Source organism: Pleurodeles waltl, chromosome 4_1, assembly GCF_031143425.1.
Source record: "Pleurodeles waltl isolate 20211129_DDA chromosome 4_1, aPleWal1.hap1.20221129, whole genome shotgun sequence".
In the NCBI taxonomy this organism is placed as follows: Eukaryota; Metazoa; Chordata; class Amphibia; order Caudata; family Salamandridae; genus Pleurodeles; species Pleurodeles waltl.
Genome location: NC_090442.1, coordinates 517,700,659 through 517,727,092, shown reverse-complemented (window position 1 = coordinate 517,727,092; position 26,434 = coordinate 517,700,659). Strand labels below are relative to the sequence as shown.

General features: G+C 42.2%; 1 protein-coding gene across 1 annotated transcript in view; it reads right to left on the bottom strand.

Moving 5' to 3' along the window:
* The window catches only part of ADAMTS20 (ADAM metallopeptidase with thrombospondin type 1 motif 20), a 1,292,194-nt gene that overhangs the window by 369,696 nt on the left and 896,064 nt on the right, over window positions 1–26,434 (bottom strand). The window contains exons 27-28 of the mRNA XM_069228834.1: window positions 19,768–19,932; window positions 10,853–11,137 (exon numbers count right to left, since the gene is read on the bottom strand). Of these exons, the coding sequence (XP_069084935.1) occupies window positions 10,853–11,137; window positions 19,768–19,932 (450 nt within the window). The remainder of the gene's footprint in view (window positions 1–10,852; window positions 11,138–19,767; window positions 19,933–26,434) is intronic.

Sequence of the window (26,434 nt, the reverse complement as noted above, 5' to 3'; positions counted from 1 at the left end):
CCTTTTAGCAGCACTTGCCTTGGTTGGCATCAGGTACATGACTGAGCATGGGATCAAGAAGCAGGAAGCCCATAGGAGGCACAGCTTTATGGTAGCAGCAGGCTTGCTCCGCTTGGATGTGATAAAATGGGGTACAAGTGCACTTACGTAGTACCAATCTACGGGGGTAAAGGAGGAGCGCTTGGATGACTTTGTAATGGGGAGGGTGAGGAAAGAGTCCCAAAGCTCAAAAATAATGATAAAATTACAAAGGTAGCCTCCACTTGTTTTGGTGTCATAAAATGGCTTAGGAAAATACTGTGGTTACTGCCTGGCCATGCTCAACGAACTATAATACAAGCACTAATTATTGCTAGGGTGGACTACGGCAACATTCTTTATTTAGGGGCCTCCAAAGTCTCACTGAAATTTCTTCAGGTAGTCCAGAATGCAGCCTCCAGACTACTATTCCATCTCCCTAAATAACCACCACCTCCAATCTTTTTCGAGACCTTTACTGGATTCCAAATGGAAAGCGTATTCAGTGTAAAGCTTTGTGGTATATGTATAAGGATATGTCAAACTCGGGTATACTGCATCTTAGATCACTGGTGACACATTATTGTCCGAGCCGATCTCTCAGTTCAAGCAATAGTAATCACTATACAATACCCAGAATTAGGAGAACCCAAGAGGGCAGCTAGTCTTTTTCTTTCCCGGGTCCCAAACCGCAGAACGTGATATCTGCCTCTATGAGATTGTGTCAGTCCTTCAGTGTTTACCAGGAGCCTCTAAAGACTTGGCTCTTCTATTTCCACTGCTTTTGTTAAGGTTCTGATGCTTTACCTACCTATGGCTAGTGCAAGGAAACCCAGTTACGGTAGCTAAGCTCAGTCTAAAACTATAATAATAATAATAATAATAATAATAATAATAATAATAATAATAATAATAATAATAATAGTAATATAACATCAATGAACAGGTATGTTTATGTGGAAGTATGTAAGGAAAGGGACTTGCCCATTTCTTAGGCAGAGCAAAACAATGAAAGATAAAATATTAGATAGTTTTTTCAAGCAAACAGAGACAGAATGTGACTAGTCTTAGTCTAGAGACATAACCGGAATGTTAAGTGCCTCTTTCACATGACATATTTTTGAACATCATGATATATATTTTGCACTGGATTTTGTATTGGAACCTGTGACCTGCAAGTCTCTGGAAAGGTAAATAGACCATCAAACATTCCTATAGGATCTGTATTAAGGATGCATATAATTTTCAAATGGTCGGTAGGTGTCAGGAACATTCATACACACTTACCCCCTAAAACTTTCTTTGCCACCAAAGTGCACCCAAGTAAGACTTCTCAGTACAGTTAAAGAGTGCATTTGGCACAGAAGGATTTATTCCCCAAATGCATATTTCTCTGCCAAGGAGAACAGCGCATAGGGGGAATAGGATACCTTTAAAAAGTCACATGACATTCCCAGAAATACTACTCTACCTGTCGCAGCTTTGTAGCCATTTGTCTGGGAATGATTCATAATTGGAAAAAATTGAAAAATATGTTAAGTTTGAGGTATAGATCTACGCTTATACATATTCGGGTTTCTTTTGTGAGCCCAGTTGACTTTGACCTGTAAATTTGGCCTGATTTTTTTATAGAAATAACAAAAAGGGAGGGGCATGTCCAAGCCACCGACCAAGATGGTCGCCTGACATTAAAGCTCTTGGAAGCTTCACCCTTTCAATGCTGCCTTTGCCCATAACCTCTACATGAGGATATCCCATACTGCCCATAATATGCCCACCACTAGCTACTCAGCTGCGCTGCCCAAGGAGGTGCCAAAGATGAACCGGCAATTCCTTGCACCTGACACCACGGCATGATGCAGCTTTGGGAGGCGCCACAGGGACAGGGACTGCGGGCAAGCCTGAGGGTGGGGCTGCTGTGTACAAAGTGATCTCTACTGCATACCTGATGCCCTGGGGACCTACTGGTTCTTCCCCAATGAGTGGAATGCAGTTGGGGCCTTAGCCCCACCACTCGTCTCCTGCTGCTCTGGTCAGCGTGCCTTGGGAGTGCCGCATGGTGTGTGTGTATGGCAGTTCTGCCGGCTGACCCGGAGGCTGCTGGCCCTAGCCATGGCGAGCACCTCCCTGGGATGTGCCGCACTCGCTGTGCCATTGTGGGAAGGCCTCCTGGGCCCTATTGCTGGGATGACGTGCAGCGATGGGATGAATACTACAAAAGATGAGAGCCTTACCCGTTTCATTAACTGCGCTGCTACCCTTTTTCTCAGCCCAAAACTGAGAACAGGAGGAGACTGCCATCACTGTGCCTCCAGACCTTCTATGCTCTTGCCAGCTGCCCCGTAACCTACTATTACAATAAAAAACATTTGTGTTCTACTGAGTTGGGGGTATCGGTGTGGACTTACCTGATTTCCGTGCCTCTGCTGAGGCACACTGCCTGGGAGGCGTCTGCGCCTCTCTGGCGGCATTGTCTCATGGATACAGAGGCAGCCTCTTTAACCAGAAATACACCATCTGTGCCTGGAAGAAATGGTCAATACAGAGTGCCATTTACCTCTTGCCTTCTTGTGACTTGAGATATCACACTATCTGCCTTTGACCAGCACAGCAAACCTGGTGCATTGCCTCCCCACTCCAACATACTGCCTACCCAGGCCAGGATACAGGCGATCTAGCTATCATGTTGGTCCACGGGGACCCCAAACAGAGGCAGTGTACTTTTGATGCGGCATGTGCCCCACAGCGACACTCTTCTACCCCAAGGGTGACGGGACCTCCTTCAAACAATGATGATGCTAGCTCACTAGATGGAACTGCAGAGATTATGACTGAACTTAGATCCGGGTTCCAGGCCATTGAGGCTCGCTTTGATGCGATGTCCAACCGCTTTGCTTGAGTGAACTCCTTGACCTTCACACCATTAGAATCGATGGGGCAGAAAGAAGAATCTCAGATTGAAGATGGAAACGTGGACACCCTGATACATCTTGAGAGGGGAGAAGGGACATTTAAAACAACTGTGCGATGAACGAAGATTTGGAGGCCCTGTCCTGCTGCAATAATTTGCCTATTACTGGCTTGGTGGAAACCACAAACACCGGCCACATGGAGCTTTCCATTGAGCATCTCTTAACAAAGTTATTTGTCAGAGACTCGTTTACAGATACCTTTGTGGTTGAAAACGCACATAGATTTCTTGGACCATGACCCATACCTGGAGAACCCCCTCACCTAGCCATTGCTAGACTTCTCAATTACAGAGACTGTGACACAGTCCTGCATCTGATGCAGGAGAGGGGTCCATTGCATTATCAAGGTACCACCCTATTAATATATCCAAATTTCACACAACTGGTATGTTAGACCTGGCATCCTTGGAGTAGTCTCCCCTAACCTTTTGCCTCTGCTTCCCAGGTTGTTGATGTGTGCTGGACTCTGTTTTTGCTGTTTTTGTTACTCTTGGCACTTTACCCCTGCTGACCAGTGCTAAAGTGCAAGTGCTCCTTATGTGACATTGTATGTGTGTAATTGGCTTTTCCATAACTGGCATATTTGATTAGCTAGTAAGTCCCTAGTAAAGTGCACCAGAGGTGCCTAGTGCCTGCAAATGATACTAGTGGGCCTGCAGCACTGACTGTGCCACCCACAAATGTAGCTTTGTAAACATGGCTCAGACCTGACACTGTATTATCTGTGTGTTCAGTTTCAAACTGCCAAATCTACCTAGCTAGCGCACCCACTTGCTAGGCCCAAACCGTCCTTTATTGTACGTGTAAGGAACCCCTAATATAGGCCCTAGGTAGCCCCATGGGCAGGGTGCAGTGTATGTTAACGGTAGGAAATTTACTTGTGTGATTTTACATGCCCTAACAGTGAAATACTGCCAAATCGGGTTTTCACTGTTGCAAGGCCTGTCTCTCTCATAGGTTAACATGGGGGCTGCCTTTAAAAATCCTTAAAGTGAAGTTTCCCTTTGAGAGCAGATAGAAATGTGGAGTTTGGGGTCTCTGAACTCACAATTTAAAAATACACCTGTTAGTGAAGTTGGTTTTTAGATTGTTAGTTTGAAAATGCCACTTTCAGAAAGTAGGCATTTTTTTTGCTTACATCATTCTGTGACTCTGCCTGTCTGTGGATTCCCTGTCTGGGTCAAACTGACAGTTGGGCTGTTTGTGAATCTCCTCTAGGCAGTGACATATAGGGAGCTGGGGTGTAGCCTGCATTTCCTGATGAGCCATCTGGGCTGGAGTGGAGAGAGGAGTAGTCACACCTGAATGGGCTGTGCCTGCCCTCACACAATGCAGTCTCTAACCCTCTAGTGTATGTCTGGGGCCTGGCCTGGGCAAGGCAGGATTCTGTAAACAACAGAGACTTTCCTTTGAAGTTTTCCTACTTCAAGGGCAGAAAGAGGTATAAGTATTGGACCCAAAACCCCATATTTTTAGATCACTTCTGGAATCAAGAAGAACCTCTGCCAAGGAGAAGAGCTGAGGAGAAGTGCTGTCCATGCCTCTGGCTGTGCTTTGTTGGGCTATCCTGCAGTTGCTGCTTCTGTCTGTGAATGGGGGCAAAGGCTGGACTTTGTTGTGCATTTCTGCTTGAGAAGAATCTCCAAGGGCTTGGACTGAGCTTGCCTCCTGTTTTGAAGTCTCAGGGCCATCAAAGACTTCCTCTGTCAGCACATGGACTCTCTGCTGAGACTCCTGCCCTGCCTAGTGGTGCACTATCCAGTCCCTGGGCCCGAAAGTGAAGTTGGCAGAACAAGGACGAAAATCCATACAGAGAATGCCGTGCTAGGAAATTTTCAACGCACCACCTGCAACACGGCTGAAATGCGACACACCACCTGCTTTGTGGCTGAAACCGATGCCCCACATGCAACGCAGGTGTAAAATCGACACATCGCAGCTGGAGAAATGACGCAACAACCGCTTGCAGCTGCTGATAACGACACAAACCACACGCAGTGTGGTTTTCTAACACTGTGCAATAGGATTTCTCACGCATCACTGGGCATCAAAGTCATTGTGAACCTGTGCGGGTCCGAGTACCCCTGTCCGGAAATCAACACATCCCTCTCTTGCGAGGGAGAAAAACAATGCATCACCTACCCGACCGGAGAAGAAACGATGCACGGCCTCACTTGCGAGTAAGGAATTGACACATTGCTGACTTTTTGACATACGCTCGGCCGGGCAGCTTTATTTTTGACGCAAACCAGGTACTCTGTGTACAATTAACGTTTCCATTGTTTTCTATGGAGTAAGACTCATACTTTTGAAAACTCAGATCTTGACTTGTATATGTTGGATTTTTGTTGTTTGATTTACAGAAATATTACCTACTTTTCTACACTGGTGTGGTGTTCATTTTGTAGTGTTTTCGCTGTATTACTGTGTGTGTTGGTACAAATACTTTACACATTGCCTTTGAGATAAGCTTTGCTGCTTGTGCCAAGCTACTAAGGGGGTGACCAGGGGTTGTCTTGAGAGTGTAACTTCACTGCCTTGACTAGAGCGAGGGTCCCTGCTTGAACAGAATGCAAACTGACTTCCAACCAGAGACCCTTGTTGTCTTGATATGCAGGGGTCCCGGGTGACCATCCGGCGGCGCATAGATTGCATTTGAGCCATGATGGTCATAACTCTACTTCTGTTATCATTGACCAGGAGGGGTATCCTCTGACTTTTTCTGCTCAGAATCCTGCGAAGGCACCTGATGAATTTTATGTCATACTAGACGCTACGACATCCAGGGTGATGGCCCCGCTTGGGAGTTGTCACATTCCCTAGGTGTACATCATAACACTTGTGTTTACTTTACAGTGTTGTTTTGGGTTTCGGGTACTTGCCACCCTATGTTCAGGCTGGTGTGGGTGGGGGAAGAGTTGAGTATGTTTTGTGATAGCCACACTTCTACACTTGTATTTAATATCTCCCAGTTCTACATCTGGCCATACATCACGCTTTTCTTTCCTACATGATGACATTGCATACAACTAAGGGAACATTACTTACACTTTTCTGTTTAACATGAAATATCAGAGGCCTCAATAATCAGAGGAAAGGAAATCTAGTTCTTGCATACCTGAATAGACATGGTGGTAAAGTAGCTTTCCTGAAGGAGACTCATTTGATACAAAGGCAAGACTATTCTTATGCCACCCAATGGAATGCCAACTGATACTTCTCCCATTACAGTACATACGCAGGAGGAGTCTGCATTTTAATACACAAAAGCATACTGCTTGTGCTATAAAAATGTGTTGCAGATTCCAAGATGTGCTACATACTAGTTCTGGGGAAACTAGCTGACAAGTCAATATTGCTAGTTAATGTTTATGCACCAAACACTGACACCCCTGAATCTTTTCACAAACTTTCTGCTTTGATGCATAGCCACCTGGCTTATTATGTATTGATGGGTGGGGACTTGAACATCACTCGCACTCAACGGCTGGATTCCAATGGCTCCATGGTGGTGTCTAAGCCACACTCACTATGCACCCTTACAGACCTACTTGACTTCAAGGTCTATATCAGAGCCATCTGCATTGCCAAACATTCTGAAGTGCTGTGGAGTATGCAGAATGATTTAGCTCAAGTGGAGAGAAAGCTCTGTGACATTGACACCAATTCCCAACACAGTAGAACTGAATTGCTCTAGGAATTTATAGAACTGGCCGTGCATGAGGCTAACTACCTGGGTAAATATGTAAAGATATAACAATATGGTGAAGGCGAGAGACCTGGCCAAACACTAGCTAATCTGCTCAAACCTTCATGTCATGCCACTTGTGTAACCCAACTACAACAGTCGGATGGCTCGGTCATTACTGACGGTGCAACCATATTGAACAAATTCCTAGCTTACTACAAACATCTCTACACATCCTGTGTGGGCGACAATGAAACAGCTTGGGCTAAATATCCAGCTGAAATTGCAATGATTTGGCCCAAGCCAGGACAGCAACATTTTTGTGGAGCTCTGTTATTCCATTAATTGTGTTTGACCAATGACTTTGTGTTTCACCACTGCGCATATTAGTTGCTCAATGTTCACCAGTAGCACATTACATGTTGTATTCAGTTTAGCTGCCGATTGGCTTTAACGTGGCATTAGACATTACATTCTGTATTCAGTTTAGCTGCCTATTGGCTTTAACATGGCATTAGACATTACATTCTGTATTCATTTTAGCTGCCTATTGGCTTTAACATGGCATTAGACATTACATTTGTTATTCAGTTTAGCTGCCTATTGGCTTTAACGTGGAGTTAGACATTGCAGTTGAGACACTGCAGATGAGCTGTGTTTTTTCAAGCTGTGTTTTTCCACATGGTTGACCAAGCTGTGTTTTTCAAATTGAATTCATACCAAACCCTAACGTGATAAGAGAGCGTATATTTGGCATTTTCCTTTCTGCTCAGCCTTGGGAAGAGGAGGGGCCTAGGAGATCTGGCCAATCTCCAATGGCTTGTTTTATTTCCAGAGTATGAGAGGAAGGGGCATGTTTTTGTAACAGTGGCCCTGGGCAGCAGCAGGGGGAGATCTTCCAGGACTTCAGTCAGGAGCAGACGTCAGCTGCCTGGCTCCCGTTTGGGTGGAAAGTCTCTTTCTCGCAGTTGAACAGGAGTCATCAACTTGAAGATAGGATAAAGATGATAAGCAGTGATAGGCCCTACGGTGATGCAATTTTGACTTTTATTCTTTGTTTTGAAGTTATGCTATAATATAATCACATGTATTTGCTGTGTAGATTGCAGTTGAGAAGTACTTTGATATATTTTGCTTTCTTGCTGCGACTACTTTTAAACGTGTGCTTCCAACCTACAAATCTCGTCTTTCAGGAACCTCGTGGTGAAGTAATAATAAATGTCTTCTTTAAACTAGAAGTGCATTCCAGAGAAGTTTTGTAAGCTCGTCATAAGATAAGAGAAGAAAAGCAAAACAAGCTCCTATCACACGTGAGGAGGTTAAACAAGCGATCAATGACCTCAGCGGCCCCAGGGCTAGATTGTTTTACTGGTAATTTTTATAAAGCCTATAAAACAATCTTGGCCCCACATTTACTTGAGGTATATGCGGAATCCTTAGAGCAAGGCATTCTTCCCCCAACAATGTGTGAAGCCATTTTTACCCTACTACTAAAACCTAATAAATCCCCCTAACACTGCACTACCTACATACCACTGTTGCTACTAAATCACAATCATAAAATCCTTGCCATGGTAACAGCCGCACACCTGTCACTGTTGATGGACCATATCACTTCCCCCATGCAATACAGCTTTATTCCACATCGTTCCACCTCAATTAACCTCTGTACTATTTTTTCAGTCATAAATCAGATCTCTCCCACCATCCCTGCCATGACTGTTCTCCTATATGCTGAAAAAGCATCTCGAGTGGTCCTTTTTCTCTGCCACCTTAACTAAACTTGGAATCCCCAATGGTTTCAGACAGCTCATTCTGTTGCTCTATAATGATCTTGGCTTGCCTCCAAGTCAATGACACTGTCTCTGAACCCTTCCCATTAATGAGAGGCACGAGACAGGACTGTTCTCTCTCCCCTGTACTCTTCATCATTGCTATGGACCCCTTATTTCACCAATCACAAGAATGGCACCTGGAAAGAGGCCTTTGGATTCCCCAGTGGTATGCTGCTGGCATCTTTATGTGCCGATAACATGCTGTTGTTTGTCAGTGACCCTGCCATCAACCTTTCTCCAATTATACAGGAAGTGATCCATTTTGGAGCATTTTTGGGATTTTCCGTTAATTGGAATAAATCTGAGATTGTTCCTTTCACTGATGCTACGGCACCTTGGAGTTCCCTATCCAGTGGTGCTCTGACAGTACCAAATAATTAGGCATATACCTCCACAGGAAGAAAATATGTTGAAATAATGGCCCTGTCATTGAAAAGTTTACAACCCAAATATGTTGATGGATCAAATTACCCCGCCAATGCCTAGGTGTGTGGCTAGTATTAAAATGGTAGTTCTCCCTCGCTTTCTTTACCTATTTCTGAATATCCCTATTGCCTTAACAAACAATTTTTTCAACACTTTGAGAGGCCATGCATTAGATGGAGGGTGCTAACACTTTCATACAACCATGGAGGTTTGGGGATTTCTGACTTGCAGTTATACTACTTAGTGGCCCTATCACATTTCTCCTCCCTACTCCCACACGGACTCCCTCGAGACCCCGCTAGAATATCTACCACATGCTGGACTTAGTTAAAACTCTCACACTAGCTAGGTATTAAAATCCTATACTCTCCACAGTTGCCACTTAATAATAACCCCTGGCTCCCCCTTACTTGGGAACGGTTGGTGCAAATGACGCTCACAAAGCACAACTTGCTCATCATGGGTTATTTCTTTATTAATGGCATGATGTGCGCTAGAGATTCATTGCTGGAGGGGGATCCTCCTAACCCCATAGATGGCTTTATACTCCATCAGTTACTCTGCATCCTCTGTGATATTTTATGAACATACCCAGGAGAACCCCCAGAATTCACTCCATTTACAACATTAATTATTGCACAAGACAATTGAAACCTTATGTCCCAGCTTTACTGCCTTTCGGTACAAAAGCAGCCCATAGATGTTAAACGATCAAGGGCTGCCTGGGTGAGTGATCTGGGTTACTCCATCCCAGATAAGCTTGGTACTACTGCAACCAATCCAAACATCTCCAATAATCATAAGCATAAGCTTCTATGCTACAAAATTTCTAGACAGAGCAAATATCACTACCAAAGCATTAGCTAAACTGGAACGCACTAGGCCAAACCACTGTCTAAAATGCAGAGCAGAGCAGGCATACTTTGCTAACCTCACGTGGAACTGTGTTAATGGGAAAAAATTGACACCATGCTGTCTCTTTTATTGAGTATCCAATAGATCCATATCCCTTGATAGCCTTATTAGGATACATCAAACTGTTGCCCATTGGCTCGAGGTGACTCACCGTTATCGCGCTACTTTTGGCTAAATGGCAGGTGGTGTTCCATTGGGGTAGTAACACACTTCCTACTATTACTGCTTGGCTGCAAAACATGTTGTACTGTGATGCGAACTCTGAGTTGTACTCCTCCTTATAGCCAATAACCTCTAGACCCAAAGACATATGGCAGTCACTTCAAGATTATTTATTGACAACTGCTCATGTCTCAGCGCCAGCCTGCTCTGACTCAACTACCCACACCCCACATAACTACTCTCCAAATTGGCTTAAATTACAGGGCCTACCTGGTCAACTCCTCTTTGTTGAAACCCATGTCATTTGTCCTGCACTGACTTTTAGAATTTTTCATCTGGACAGTCAGCTCTCTTTAAAATGATGTTAATTTTACTCTCCCGTTGTCTTTCCTCTTTCTACCTGGCTGCCCCCAGTATTCTTCTTCATATGTCTCATCACCTATGTATCCATCAGATCTAGAATGTCAGATGTCTGTGTTACTCTTGTGGCTTGTTGTTACTGACTCAAATACTATCATCATATAACGTTTTCAAAAATTACAAAAATAACATTTACATGGGATTCTCCTATTACACCAGCACCACTTAACATAATAAAATATTTTGTATTTCTAAAGACTAATGTGGAATGTTCCACTAAGCTTACACCATTCATTTAGATCACTAGTAAAAAATATGCAATGCTTTGTTCTGCTTTTCCAATTGAAATTCCATTTACAGATTATGTGATGCAATAACTATAATATGTTTCACTTATTTTAAACAAAATGTAGGATTCTCAAAAACAATAAGATTGGAAAATGTGCCTGTAAATTATTATTTGATGCATTACTTACTGCTCCCCATGGTCCTGTTCTCCATTGATTTCGGCTGGATGATGGAAGGTTGCGCTGGGTTCCTTTATCAAGTACAGCGTAGTCCTTGTGGATTTGAGTGTTGTCATGGTTAGGGTTATGGGCTGGGTCTGCATGTCTGTTAGATGAAGAACATGGGGGCATGTTGCAAGCCTGTTCTGCAGCAGGACGCCCTTCTGGATCGCAGAGACGCTCATCAATATGATGATGGTAGTTCATGCAAACAACTTGCCGAAAAGCTCTTCCATTACCGCAGGAGACAGAACACTAGGTAAATGAATACATAAATTGTCTGTCAACAAAAGCCATACAATAGCTGGCTAAACTAGGATATTAATCCTTAATTAACAACTAAATATGGTATCATAAGACACCTTCAAGCACTCCAAGATATAGTCATTTGATTAGCTTGTGTCATGGGAATGTGTGTGTATCATAGCCCAGCTTCATACTGATTATGTATTTGCAGACTGTCAGGACAGGATTGTCTCCAGCACTGTATACAGCAGTGTTCCTCTACCTTGAATGCTCAACAACATGTATCTGGTATGTTTGGTTTGGAGTTTTGGGCCTGGTGGCACACCAATCAAGCAGGTGCAAAGCAGCCTAGGCCTGTCCCTTGAAATAAGTAGGTTCTAAACGTGTTCAGTTGCCTGGAGGGGCACACCAAGCATGCCTCGTTGACTTACAGAGGACTACAGCCCCTGTCATGGGTTTAGTACATAGCACGATGGTGGCATCATCCCATGTTTTGTGAATCTATAGTTGTGACCAAACATTTTCTCTGTGTCACTGGAATGGTGGCCTTCTGGTCCACTCATTTACTGTTTCACTTGGTGCAGTTCACACTGATTTTACAGAGCGGAACAAGTTCTCATGCTAAAAATCAGCGCAAGCAGTCCGACCTGCCCAAATTCGGCCCACTCACAGAACTCTGTGGAATGCCACAGAATGAAGGTCTGCAAATTCTACCCAGGGCTAGTATTAATAGTTTGAAAACATTCATCATATAATGTTCTCTCATGAAGTCAGCACATATCTGCATAAGTAGAATAGAACAAGAAACTGAGCATTTTTTTTAGGACTTTGCCCTCCGCCCTCAGCTAAGGCAAATAATCCAACATCACATGTAAAAAAAAATGGAGGGAAAAATGGCAGAGAGAATTCCATACATACACTGTTCAAAACTGTACTTTGCTGTGCTGTATTTTGTGTAGACAGACACAATCTCCAAAGGTTCAGAGTGGAGACCATCCAAGCTTTTTATCTTCTACAAGGAGCTGGTGTAGCACATTTAGGGGGTTATTACAACTTTGGAGGAGGTGTTAATCTGTCCTAAAAGTGAGGGTAAAGTGACGGATATACCACCAGCCGTATTACGAGTTCCATAGGATATAATGGACTTGTAATACGGCTGGTGGTATATCCGTCACTTTACCGTCACTTTTGGGACGGATTAACACCTCCTCCAAAGTTGTAATAACCCCCTTAGACTCCATCATTTTCACATCACCATTGCAAAATTATGCATTTATATTTAACATTATATTCAATGTGTGCCTTAATCATATTCATATGTTTGAAGCATCTACATGTATTAATGAAATGCAATTGCTATAGAAACTAAAGATTTATATATGTGTTCACTGTTTAGCTGAAATATTTAAACGTGTATTAATTAATCACGTTTTACATTTAAACTCCGAGTTATATGTGCTAATGTAAACATGTACTCTTTTATTCATGTTTGCTTTTGTGAAGTCACACTTGCCCATGCATTATCATGTATTTGAAATGCACGTTAAATGCTCAGTTAAAGTTAGCCTGAGTACAGGTCTCAACTTGAAACATACTTTTCTTTACCAGCATATTCTTTCTTTGCCTGAGCGTCCTCATGATTTTCATTAGCTAGAGAAAGGAGTATTGTAGGGATTAGACAACTGATAGTGAGGCTTGAGAAGAGTAAATTGGCAAGGACTGTGGAGATCTAATGAGCAGATAAAGCCTTCTATTCATTGTGTGAGAAGAATGAGGGATGATCAAAGTTCAAGTAACTGTCTATGTTTCGGTGGGATGGGAAACCTAGGTGATGTTGCAAACGCACATCACAAGTAATGAACTGATCGGTTCCTGGAGGTGTGGGAAAAGGTTTGAATGCTGCTGAAGTTTCTTTTGCTTTTAACTAGTGTTCACATAGTTAGTAGGTAGGACAGATTTCCTTAGCCTTCAAGGGATTCTGACCTTACTGTTTTCCTTTATTCTTGTAAGTGTGACGCTTCATGCTAAACACTTAGGGGGTCATTACAAGCTTGGTGGGCGGCTACCGCCGCCTGCCAAGCAGTAACCGCCGTGCGGCTACCAATGCGGCCGCACTCCCGCGGACCCCATTACGACATCCCCACTGGGCCGGCGGGCGCAAACCTAGTTTACGCCCGCCGGCCCAGCGGGGATGAGGCCGCAACATAGGAGCCGGCTCCTAATGGAGCCGGCGGTGTTGCGGCCGTGCGACGGGTGCAGTAGCACCCGTCACGCTTTTCACTGTCTGCTATGCAGACAGTGAAAAGCTGCCCGGGGCCCTGTTAGGGGGCCCCTGGTCACCCCTTACCGCCAGCCTCTTCCTGGCGGTGCAAACCGCCAGAAACAGGCTGGCGGTAGGGGAGTCATAATCCCCAGGGCAGCCCTGCTTGCAGCGTTGCCCTGGCGGATTATCACCGCCGGGGCTAAAATGGCGGGAAACCGCCGGCCCCAGCAGTACAACCGCGGCTCTACCGGCGTGGTCGTAATACGGGTCTCCGTACCGCCAGCCTGTTGGCGGTACGGATGCCACATTACCCCTGGCGGTCTCAGACCGCCAGGGTCGTAATGAACCCCATAATGTCTTTTCTTGAAGACTTTTGCTGAAGTCCTCACTATGATGACACTTTCCTGAAGTTCCTGGGACCTTTTTAAAACTATCCTAATTCCCTAATTAGAGCCATGATTAGATGACCTTATAACTATTCCATGTTTAGGAGAGAGAACAGAAGGCTCTTTATGGAACATCTATGTTAAGCTCACGCATGTAGTTTTGCAGAAGAGCTTTATTAGATACCACCAACCCACAGCAAACATAAACACGTCTTCACTTCTCCACAACTGTCAGTCCTTCCCAAGATCCAGTGACATCACCTGGAACTTGGATAACCTGTAAATTCTAGACGGTGCCCAACATTCCAGGTATCCACAACACATCCCCTTTACATACAAAAAGAAAAGAAAAGAAAAGAAAAGAAAAGAAAGGAAATCAGAAGGATAAAAGTTGTAACATGGCAATAACTGTACAAAATGAAAACAACAATGCCTGTAATGCCCAAAGGTAAATAACAACAAAGTTACAAAAATTAGTAAAATACATAATCCTGCAACCGCACTGGTCTGGAGCGTAATCTAGAAGCTTTGATGCATGGTGCTGTCTTAGGCTCAGGTTCACTCAGGAGGTGATCATCTCCCGAGTCAGGAAAATCTGCCACCCGGTTATTCCATTTCACTATTCTGGACATACTCCACACATCTCCATTGTCAAGGACTACCACATTCTTCCTGACTTCTTTAATGCAGAATGGACCTTTAAAGTTTGACCTGCCCTTGGTCCTGAACCCGGGATCCTTCAGCAACACCATGTCACCAGCCTTCCATTTAATACCTGAAACACCATGTTTGTCATCATACCTCAATTTGTACTTATTTTGATAACTCTCTCTACAACTAGACGCCTTAATGAGTTTCTCTTGATCAGGATCTCTTTGACCAAATCTATTTCTAAACCAAGCAGGGGACATTTTCGTACAACCTGACCTCCCCCTCATATATTCAAAAGGGGCGATACCAGTGGTACAATTGGGGGTATTGCGATATGCCCACCATAGGTCCCTCAAAAGATCCGTCAGGGAAACTCTAGTACCAATTGCTTCTTGGACACAAGATTTTACCAATCTATTCATGCGTTCAGCAAGGCCATTGGCTTGAGGTAAATACAAGGCGGTTTTCAGGTGTATGACAGCTAGGGAATCCAAAAAGAACTTAATCTCCTGAGAAGTTAACTGTACACCATTATCTGTGATTAAATGACTTGGTACACCCTCCCGCGAGAATTCTTCCTTTAAGAACTCAATCACAGTTCTAGTGTCCACAACATTCACACATTTAGTCACCACCCACTTTGAGGTATAATCTACTAAGAGCATAACATATCGTTCATTAGCTGGTAAGAGATGGAATGGACCCATAAAGTCAAGACCTAATTTCACCCAAGGCTTATCAGGAACCTCAACAGGAGAGAGTGGAGATTTAGACACTACTTTGCTTTTATCATTTCTCGCACAAGTCAAACAATCTTTGACCACGGCTTCAACATCTCGTTCCAACCCTGGCTACCAATAAACTGTTCTTAGCCTAGATTTGGTCAAATTCCTGCCTAAGTGACCCTCATGAGCCAAATTGACAATTTTGCTCCTCAGATTTACAGGAGGTATGGATTTAGTACCACGAAATAATTCACCCCCACTTAGTGACAGTTTATTCCTTACGTTCCAGTACCCCTTTAGAGAATCAGAAACATTCTTGAACTCAGGCCAACCACTTATAATGAATCCAGTAAGATCACGTCTATCGGAATCCTGAGTGGCAGCAGTCTTCCATTCATCTTCACATATGGCCATCTCCCTCACCCAATTAACTTCCACCTCATCTTCAGACTCATCATCACTATCAACTGATGTTTGAGACAAGAAATCAGCTACCATATTTTTTGGACCAGGCACATATTCGACAGAGAAATTATATTCCATTAATCCTTCAACCCACCTTTTTATCCTGGGAGTCAATTCTTCCCCTTTCTTAGAAGAAAATATTTGAACAAGGGGTCTGTGATCTGTTCTTACAATAAAGGGCAAGCCCCACAAATAGAACCTGAAATGCTTAACCGCCCACATGCACGCATGTGCCTCTCTTTCTATCACAGAATACTGCTGTTCTGCCCCTTTGAGGGATCGAGAAGCAAAGGCAATTACCTTCTCCTCTTGGTTAACCTTTTGGATCAATACTGCTCCCAGCCCCTTAATACTTGCATCTGTGTACAAAAAGGTTTTGGCATGCGTATCAAAATGTCCTAAAGTTGGAATCTTCCCAATACAATCCTTCACAAAAATGAAAGTGGCTGTACACTCATCTGTCCAAACAAATTCACACCCTTTCTTCAGGAGAGATCTAAGGGGTAGTGTCACACTCGAGAAATTGGCAATAGATTTAGAATAGTACTCTGCAAGACCTAAAAAGGATCTTAGTCCATCCTTGTCTCTGGGTTGAGGTGCTGGGATAATGGAATCAACCAACTCCAACTTAGGCTTAATCCCCTCACTGGAGACGGTATGGCCCAAGTAAGTTACCGAAGAGACTCTAAACTTACACTTCTCCCTCTTAACAGTAAGGCCTGAACAGGCCAGCTTGCCTAAAACCTCTCTAAGAATTCTGTCATGTTTTTCTATAGTACTGCCATGGACCAAGATATCGTCTTGGAAAAATAGGACACCAGAGACTCCCCCTAAGATCTTCTTCATGATTCGTTGAAAACAGGCAGCTGCAGAGGCCAACCCAAAAGGCATTCTTAAAAATTGGTAGGCTCCCAGAGGCGTCACCAATGACGTGAGATGCCTGGAATCTGGATGTAAAATTATTTGGTGATAAGCTGAAGATAGGTCTAATACGCTAAACACCTTTGATCCACCCAGGCCTGATGACTCTTCAGAAATGTTAGGTAAGGGTTGACGATCCACCCATATATGTTTGTTAAGATCTCTCAGATACACACACATGCAGATCTGTTTTCCACCGTCTTTTGGTGCAAGAACAATGGGAGCCAACCACTCAGATGATTCTATCTCTTCAATTACTCCTGCGTCCAAAAGCTTGTTCAATTCTGCTCTAAGAGGTTCTAGCATTAACTTAGGAACTCTCCTCACCCTGAGCACAGATGGAATAGCATTCTTCTTAAGAATAATCTTATGTTCAAAGTTAGTTAGACATCCTAACCTGTCACTAAATACTTGGGAAACTCCTTAAGAATTTCAAGATCTTCACTCTCCACCATAACCTGACACTGAGAATTGGGATCTAACTTAATTCCCATGTCACGCTGGTGGCGCCAACCCAGCAAATTGTTGCCACACTTCGCTACATAAACCTTCCTCAAAGTGGTTTTATCATGAAATTGAATCCTCATGACCTTGTACCCAATTACATCTATCTTAGTGCCACCATAACTAACAGGATTAATATCAGGTACAATTAGAGACTGGAAATCCTCCCCAAAAATCTCTCACCAGTTCTTTTCACCCACCATGGTGTAAGGAGATCCCGAATCTGCTAAGACTGTAATTGCTTTACCATCAAGCTTAATGGCACACTCAGGCATGACGACAGGCCCTATATCCACCATGTTACCTTTGTTCTCAATTTGATTAATATCAGGTTCGACACACAAAACCATTTTACTAACATTGTCAGTTACAGAATCTATGTTACATTTGTCACTATTGCAGACTCTGGCATAGTGGCCCTTTTTTCCACACTTCCTACAAAGGGAATTCCGTGCAAAACAATTTGAGCTGTTCGCCGTGTGTCCAGAGTTGCCACACTGATAACAACGCTGATGCTTAATTTCTCTTTTTTTTTATAGAGTGGGTACTGGGGCTTTGCTGTCGTTGTTGACACTAGAAATCTCTTCCCGAATCTGAGTTGCTTGGACCATGCACAATTTGTCCTCTTCATGGTCATTCATCTCCTTAATCCAATTGCTGGTACTTTCCATTCCCTGACAATTGCAATGGCTTCTTTTAAATCAGAGTTATTCATCAATAACTTTTCCTGAACCCTCTTATTGTTTGTACAACGGACTAATTGGTCGCGAATGAGGGAATCTGTGATATCGCCAAAGTCACATGTACGTGCTAATGTGCGTAATGCTGCAACAAAGTTTCCCACACTCTCAGACTTCTCTTGAGATCTTGCAAAAAATTTGTGCCGTTCCAAAACGACATTGAGCTTGGATTCAAAATGCGCAGCTAAAATCGCTACTGACATTTCATAAACATCTCTAGGCTCTCCTTCTGCTCCTCCTACAAGTAGGGTTTCAAGGCTATCGTAAATATTCCTTCCTTTGATTTCCAAATTGTGCAACAAAATAGCCTGTTTCTGGGCTGAATAGAATTTCCCCCCCCCCAATTGCTAATAAGTAAGAGTCAAAAAGATTCTTCCAACATTTCCAAGGAAGAATGGGGTCTCCCTTATCAGACAAAAAGGTGGGCGGTTGAGACATCATAGAAGTAGCCATTATGAGCTCACTATGCAGCACAAAATGACTTAAGGGTAGCAATACCTAAAACAAATGATACAGGCAAGATGTAGAACAGGAATAACAGTTGAAATAAAATATTGGAATTCTAATATACATAAATATATTCAACTAAGAATTAGAAGTTAAGCCCTGAATGAGCACCAGAAAACAGAAATGTTAATGTTCAAAACACTTCCAGGATATAATTTCACATAAAAGTGAAAATTCTGTAATAAAATCAGACACGGACGTGAACAAGATGTAGCCCGCAGTCTAGTGCTCCACAGGAAGTGCGATACAAAACACAGGAAGAAGCTGTTGGCTCCTCGCGAAGATGCGGTCTAGTGCTCCCAAGGAAGTGCGATGCGAAACACAAGAAGAAACCTCCTCGAAGCCTATACACACGCGCACACGCCTCCCTTCTTCAGGAAGAGGAGTCGCGTCGCTATGGTTGCGTGTGCAGCCCCTCGCGCTCCTCACGCACTGGGAGAAGCTGTTGGCCGTCGCTATGGCTGCATGTGCATGCTCCTCGTGCTCCTAAAGAAAAAGGAGCCGTTACCGAGCTCGCGCACCCGGAAACAAAAAAATACAGGGATCTCAAGAAGAAAACTTAGTGAAAATAGATCCCTAATTAAAATGTAGCCAGAGCCAAACACAAAGACAGTGCTGTACCTCTCCAGCGTAGGCCTCCAGGGATTCCGTTCTGCCAATACACCATAGCAGCAGGGGTGCTGCCATTAATCTACATCTGCCATCGGTGATGAATAAAGTAATAAGATGTAGAATCAGTGCAATTTGGACCTCACCACTGCGATTTCCACGAAGGTTTCCAAGCTGGGAACCTTCAAACAGCCGATCTCGACCAGAGCAGATGTCAACAGGTAAGAAATCCATGGGTTCTGGGTTGGTGGTGATGCCCTCATCGCCAGTGTTAAGCTCACGCATGTAGTTTTGTAGAAGAGCTTTATTAGATACCACCAACCCACAGCAAACATAAACACGTCTTCACTTCTCCACAACTGTCAGTCCTTCCCAAGATCCAGTGACATCACCTGGAACTTGGATAACCTGTAAATTCTAGACAGTGCCCAACATTCCAAGAATCCACATCAATCTATTTCCTATTCTCAGTTTCTGTATTGCAATGGCCTTGACTATCCTGTATCCTATTTTTTTTACAGCTGAAACTATTGAGATATGTCAGCTTGCCAGCTGTACTGCCGCAGCTTTTTATATTCGTGGCATGTCTACATACTGGACTCATCAATAACCTGAAATAAAGAGCCTGTGGTTTACTTCCCTGCGCACTCTCAGAGCCATTTGTTTCTTGTAGCAACACAAGAATTAACCATTTCAATTGTCCATTGGCTAGATTGCGCTAGAAGGTACAAAGGTAATTTTCCAGTACACCGAGAGGGGACGTGGAATTCACTGCAACAGAGAATAAACATGACAGTTCTCAAGGCTAAGGGACATCCACACAGACAAGGAAAGTCAGTTAGATTATATTCATGATGCAATAACTCACGTGAGACCACTCGCCTGCCTGCCATTCTCCACAAGGTGTAAAACAACTCGAAACTTCTTCAGGTTTAGGCATGTGTGCACATTGTGATTCATGCGCCACACCCCCCTCTGAATCTCTACAACTGACGTAGCGAGCTTGAGTACCCTTTCCACAAGATACTGAACACTGGAAAAGATAACAATTATAATTTTTCATTTAGTAGCACTAGGTTTTCAGATCACTTGTAAAGCAGTCAGTACATGAATCATAACAAATGTATGCATATATGTATAATGCATTCCTTTCAAAGTACAAACATTTTATATTTATGTGACATACAAACACACTTTGCGTTAGTACGATTAAGTTTATGTACTCCTGCAATAGAAATGTAAATACAAGGGCATTCTAGATTAATAAGAACTGTTGTTAAGTACTTCCCGCTGATAATCCCGAAGGAAGGTTGTATGTTCCAGTATAGAGCCTGCATTAGGTTCAGTGCTAGAGTCACCATCAACAATGATGAATTGGAAATGTCAACAGCTCTCTGTAAGGAAGTGGATTATATATCGGGGTGGATGGGAATATATCACACGGAATAAGGCTAAAAACCTGTTAGGGTAAAGCACTGTTTCAACAAGTTAATACACGCTGTGCTGCAGTACACAGGTGACTTGACTTTTCCATGCCATTGTTGTATTTCTTGCATCACATTCTGTGGCCTTACTGGAAAGTTAAATATGCCAATTAGAAGTTAGCCAGCTTTAGTATGTTTTAGGAATCAGCACACATACAAGGGGCTGGACAGCAGTTCCCATTACTGGTGCAGAGTTCAAGTACAAGCAGCATCAGTCAAAAATAATGAAGGTGAAAACACAAAAAGGGCCCTTTCTTATAGTCCGGTTTATAAATGAAAGTACTGTTTTTCCACAGTATTCCCCTTAATAATAGTTCAATATGGAAGGCCCCAGGAAGGCGGTGGTGCCCGGAGCATGGGGGGCAGCATGACCCCCCCCTGCAAATTGCTTATATATAGCCCCAGAGATGAGGTGGTCCCCAGGACCACCTATTAGTATTTTCTATCATGAGGCCCTGGGGAGTTGGTGCTCCCCAGGGCACAGGGGGGCTGTGTGGCCCCCACGCATACTTCTAAAACATAGCCCCTGGGAGGTGGTGGTCTCCAGGGCTTCTAAAAGCGGCCCCCTCCTATTATTATCCCCTATGGCCCCTGGGACTTGGCCCACCCAGGGGCAAAATAAATGAAGAGTGCCGGAGACCATCTGTGTATTTTTCCAAGATTATTTTCAAAAAGATGCTTCTTAGCCCTACCGGGGTGCCTGGGGGGCCTTTGGACCAAGGCTAGGGGCTCAGGATATTCCTACCCTGGCCCCTTTCCTTTTTTTTTTTTTTTTTTGCATTTTTGCTTTTGGGACTCGGCTGAAGCTGAGTCCCAAAATGGCTGCTAACACTTTCTTGTTGAAGTGGTGACATCCAATCAGATATCAGCACTGAGAGAGTTGGATCTTCAGATCCTCTGCATACCTAGATATCAATTTTTTTTTAACCTTTAATATCTCAGAAACTACTGGACAGATTTGCACCAAATCACAAAAAGCACAATTTGTGCACCAAGATCTAGCTTCCTGTCAAATCTGGTGTAATTCCATTCAGCAGTTCGGTCTATAGATATGTCTAAAATCCCTATGGGAAAATTAATGGGGAAAACATGTGTTTGGGCCCCCCTTCTTTTTCACATCCCCTACTTGACAGATCACCCCGAAACTTTAAAGACAGCACCAGCTGCACTTACTGTCATATTTGTTTTGAAAATATTGTGAAGATTCGTCAAGCGGCACCAAAGGTATTGGCAAGACAAAAGTTTTTTAGCCCATTGAAACTAGGTCCCAACTATACCTACCTACTGGTGACCGTCAGTAGGTAATAGATAGATAGATAGATAGATAGATAGATAGATAGATAGATAGATAGATAGATAGATAGATAGATAGAAGCCAAAGGTTAAAGTAATGTTGTAGTCCGTTGTTGAAATGAGTTAAAAACTAATGTTTAAGCACCAAAACAAACACTGGAATTATAAAGTCATAGTTCACTGAGCTAACTATAAATGTTGCCCCTGTTATTCAATAATTATGACATCACATATTACATCAGTGATGACAACACTGTTAGATCTGACATCCTTGGCATGGTATTCCCCCAAACATTTTGCCTTCACTCCTCTTTTACTGAATTTGTTTTTGTTGGCATTAGAACTCTGTGCACCTTTACCACTGCTAACCAATGCAAAAGTGCTTGTTCTCTATTCTTGAAACATGGTAAAATTGGTTTACACCTAATTGGCACATTTAATTTACTTGTAAGCCCCTAGCAAATGGTAGTACAAATACCAATGCCTGTAAGTTGAATGCTACTTGTGTGCCTGCAGCACTCATTGTGCACCCCATTAACCGTAGCCACCGTCGCCTGTAGTGCAGTTTTATACTCCCATTTTGACCTGGCAAAATAAAACTTTTTTAATGCATGTATCACCCCTAAGGTAGACTCTAATGGCTCATAAGGCACAATGCTTTGTATTGAAAAAGTAGGTCATATGTACTTTCGTTTTACATATCCTGGCAGTGGAAAACCCCTAAAGTCTTTTTTCACTGCTATAAAGCCTAGCTCTTCCATTGACTAACACTAGGTTACCATATTACATTTAATAAGCAATAACTTTGGGTTTTGAGCAGAGAGAAATATGTTTTTTTTCAGTGAACATAAATGCGTGTACACAGCTTATTACTAAAAAACAGCCAAAATCCTCTACCTTTAGAGATTTTCTGAGGGGGATGACCAACACCAAAACACTTACCAACTGTGAGATGTTTTGTAACAAAATACCTGTCTACAGCCTATGACACATTGTGATAACTATTCACTGTTAAAGCCCTATTGGCTTTGACAAGTGTTTTTTCACATTAAATAAGCCAGTCCTAGTACCTTTGTCATAACTTTTTATAATAAATAAATGACACCTGTGGCATCAATAATTGTGTGAGTTCCCTTTTGTGCAGCCTCAGTCTGAATCGTTTCCTACTATTGTCTGCCTTCAGCTTCAATTAGAATGCACTAAAATATAACCAATATAGATATTGCATGAAACTCATTTAACACATCAAGATTCTTTTAGACTCCAATGTATTGAAAGCCAGTTGCATTTATTAATCTTTGATTAACAAGCTACACCTATAATCTACTCATGTGAACATTCATGTACATATGATAAAAAGTACTGTAAAATATTCAAAATACTATTTTCTCACAATTCTTCATAATCTGGCGCTTTACAAACCAGCATACATCATTGTGTTCCTTTATCCTCCTTCACATTCCCACATAACTTGCATTCTAAACACACCAATCTATATTTTCTTATAAAGAAGATTATTTTACAACTCCACAATATATACTTTAAAAACAAAATCTAATTTTCGGAAATCTTTTCATTATAAACTATTTTAAAAAAAAGGTTGACACAACGTTTCGGTGGTACTTGGACACAACGTTTCAGTGGAAATTCACCCTGCCTTTTTCAAGACACAATACTCTTCTACAGCCTCATACAGTATACAAAGTTTTAGGAGACAGAAAATTCTCATAAATAACGTCAATTGTCTATTAAAGCTTAATAGGCTATTGAGGTTATTTGTAACTTTTTTGGTTTTTGTAACTTATGATGAAAAGTTTTTATAAAACTTTGATTCTGTTTATAAAGTATATAGGGGTTGGAAATCCTGACCCATTCAAATTGCTGCTAATGTTTCAATTATCTCAAGTGTGACCAGCTAATAAAACAGAGGGCATTATGCATGTCTGGGTATGACACACTTTCTTCAAGATGGGGTAATGCTAAGAGTTAATTTGCAGTTAGATGCACAACATGTTTCTTAACAGCCAGCTGTTAAGCTGTGGAGGGCAGCATGTGAGTACAAGAACATGATACCATTATGGAGACACAGTATTGTGCTACAAATGTATAAACAACTGAGAAAAACGGAGACATTCAGAACAATTGCTAAAAGAAAAGAAAACAGATGTTTCATACACCCAACACTAAAATAGATTAAAATACCTTCTAACATCCAAACCCACGCGCATGTGTTTATATTTTAAAATCTATTTTTAGACATCTAAATGAAATACCTTTAGTGTTGTATGTATACAATTGTTATATTCTTTTCTTTTAGGGGTTATTTCAAATGCTGTATGAGTCAAGCCACCACAACCCACAATTACCTAGATTTTATTTAAGTTGTAAACCTGAAGGAAGTTATATTTACGTGATAATTGGACGCAGGGGAGGTCTTGAATGAAGATGCTAGAACTTGAAAGGTGTGGAATAGTAAAAACTGCAAGTTTCACTTGTTTCCAACGGTTAGGAAGCTCAAAATAGAAGATTTGTAAGATTACTTTGTTTAAAGAATCATTTTAGAAAAATCACAAGAGGAACGTTTTGCTACATTGTTTTCTGCAAGTGTCTGTTGATTGATTTCCTCTTGTTACATTTTTAAAACTATTTTAATTAGATGTTCTTCAATACAAAAATGCTTGTTTCAAAACACTTATGTTCAAAAGGTTGCTAGTGTGTGTGAGTTAATCTCCTTACAGATAAAAATTATAATAGTTCAAGGAGGGGGCCAACTGCAAATCACAAAATAACGTGCAAGATTGGTAGTATTCGCAAAGAACAAGTTACTTACCCTTGGTAACGCCTTATCTGGTAGTGACAATATTTAGCATCAAGTCTGACGCCTGGGGAGAACTCAAAGGTAAGCAATCTGCAGCTGTAAGTCTCTATCAGCTATGTTTGTATATAGCTTAAATAGCTGAGTACAATGAGATAGCCCCCTCCAGTTAGGCCAGGGGTACATGTGTTTCCATTGTGGAAAAGGTAAAAAGAAACCCCCAACTATGTGGCTGTGTAACGTCATGGTGGTGTTCAAAGGAGCAGCACTTGTTTCTTTAAATTACATAAGCTGCTTTAAAAAAACATGTTGTCCATATGGGAAAGCAAATGCAGGGATATTGGTAAACTCTCCCTTTCGACCACTATCCCTTCATTCACAGCCAATGACAATGGGTCAGAAAATGCAACTTACCTGATTAATATTCATTAAGCAGGCCATTTTCTGACTCACACAAAAGTGCAATTTATAATGCAACCTATTAGAACATAGGTAACCTCTCAAATTATACCCCCATTCCCAAAACAGTCTGTGTGGAGTTTGTAGATCCCTAGTTTATGAAGACGGATAGTGCATCATGCCCTAATAGTTGTAAATAAAAGGTACTACTTTCAGACAATTTTCTGGAACGACCTTTAGTGGTGCAGAAATGATTATAAACTGAGTCTGCCTTGCTGAGATTTAAACTTGTGACCCTCAGAGCCCTGGGTGACTACCAGTGTATTATCTGAACTAAACAGCTTTATATTGGCCATCTTCCATTACTTAGGATTTCATGAGGTCAGCCATATGATAGCAATAAAAACTCAGCAAAAATTAATTCTGGCAGTGGCAGTCTTTAATAGTCTACTATTATGAAAAAGCACATCCTACAGACTGCTAAACCAACCAACAGTGGATACTAAACCGGGGCTATTCAAAGACAAATCAGTCAGTATCACATGGAAGTCCATTTCACTAGTCAGATTTCTAAATGAAAGCAATATACTTAGCAAGTGCTTTACTAATGATGTTTTCTTATCTAAAACGTACTCATGTATGTCAGTTTACCTCACACACATATACAAAGTCTTACACAACATAGGCCCCATGTACCTCAACAACTACATACATTTCCACAAACCTACTAGACAGGTACTCTAAGCTGGACTGCTACTCCCATACACTCCTCCCCTTGTATACGCAGAACCAGATCCCATAGTCTTGCCTTTCCCTACCTTGGTCATAAAACCTGGAGTGACCTGCCCCTGCATATCATAGCTGCGTTGTCAGTTCTTAAATTCTGCAAGAAACAGAAGACCTGGCTCTTCACCTAGCCTGACTCTGGCTTGGCCCATACAGCTCCTGCATTAGCATAAGGATACCCATTCCAGATGAGTTATGCTGTACACATAACATAACATAATATAACATAAAATAACATAAAATAACATAACATAACAGTTTTCAGCTTGGAATGGATGGTGTTTTTATAAATACTAACCACTAATCAAAAGTCTTGAAGGAAAAAGCCAAGGGTTGTATGAACAGAGGCTTTAATAAAACAGCATCTAATATGAGGTTAGTTGAATTTGAATTTCCTAGTAAAAAGTCTTGGGTTTGAAAAGATTTCCCACAGAACTATTTGTGACTATTTGCATCTGGTAGGGTCGGTATCAAGGAGGCACTTGTAAGTACAAACTCTGTTGGAAGTCTTTGTTTAGTGAGCTAATTACGAAACCATGTAATGATTGGTGCACTAGACATGGGGTCTTGAGTTGCACGATTTCTTTAAATGGAAGCCAAGAGCTAAGGCCCTTGCTACACAGCCAGGAGTAAATTCTGATCCCAGTGCAAACAGGAGTTTGCAAAGGGATTGGAATTACCAGTTATATGATAATTATAACTCCATTTTTATTTCCCATCAACAGATTCCAGAAAGTCAAACCTGAGAAAACTAACTG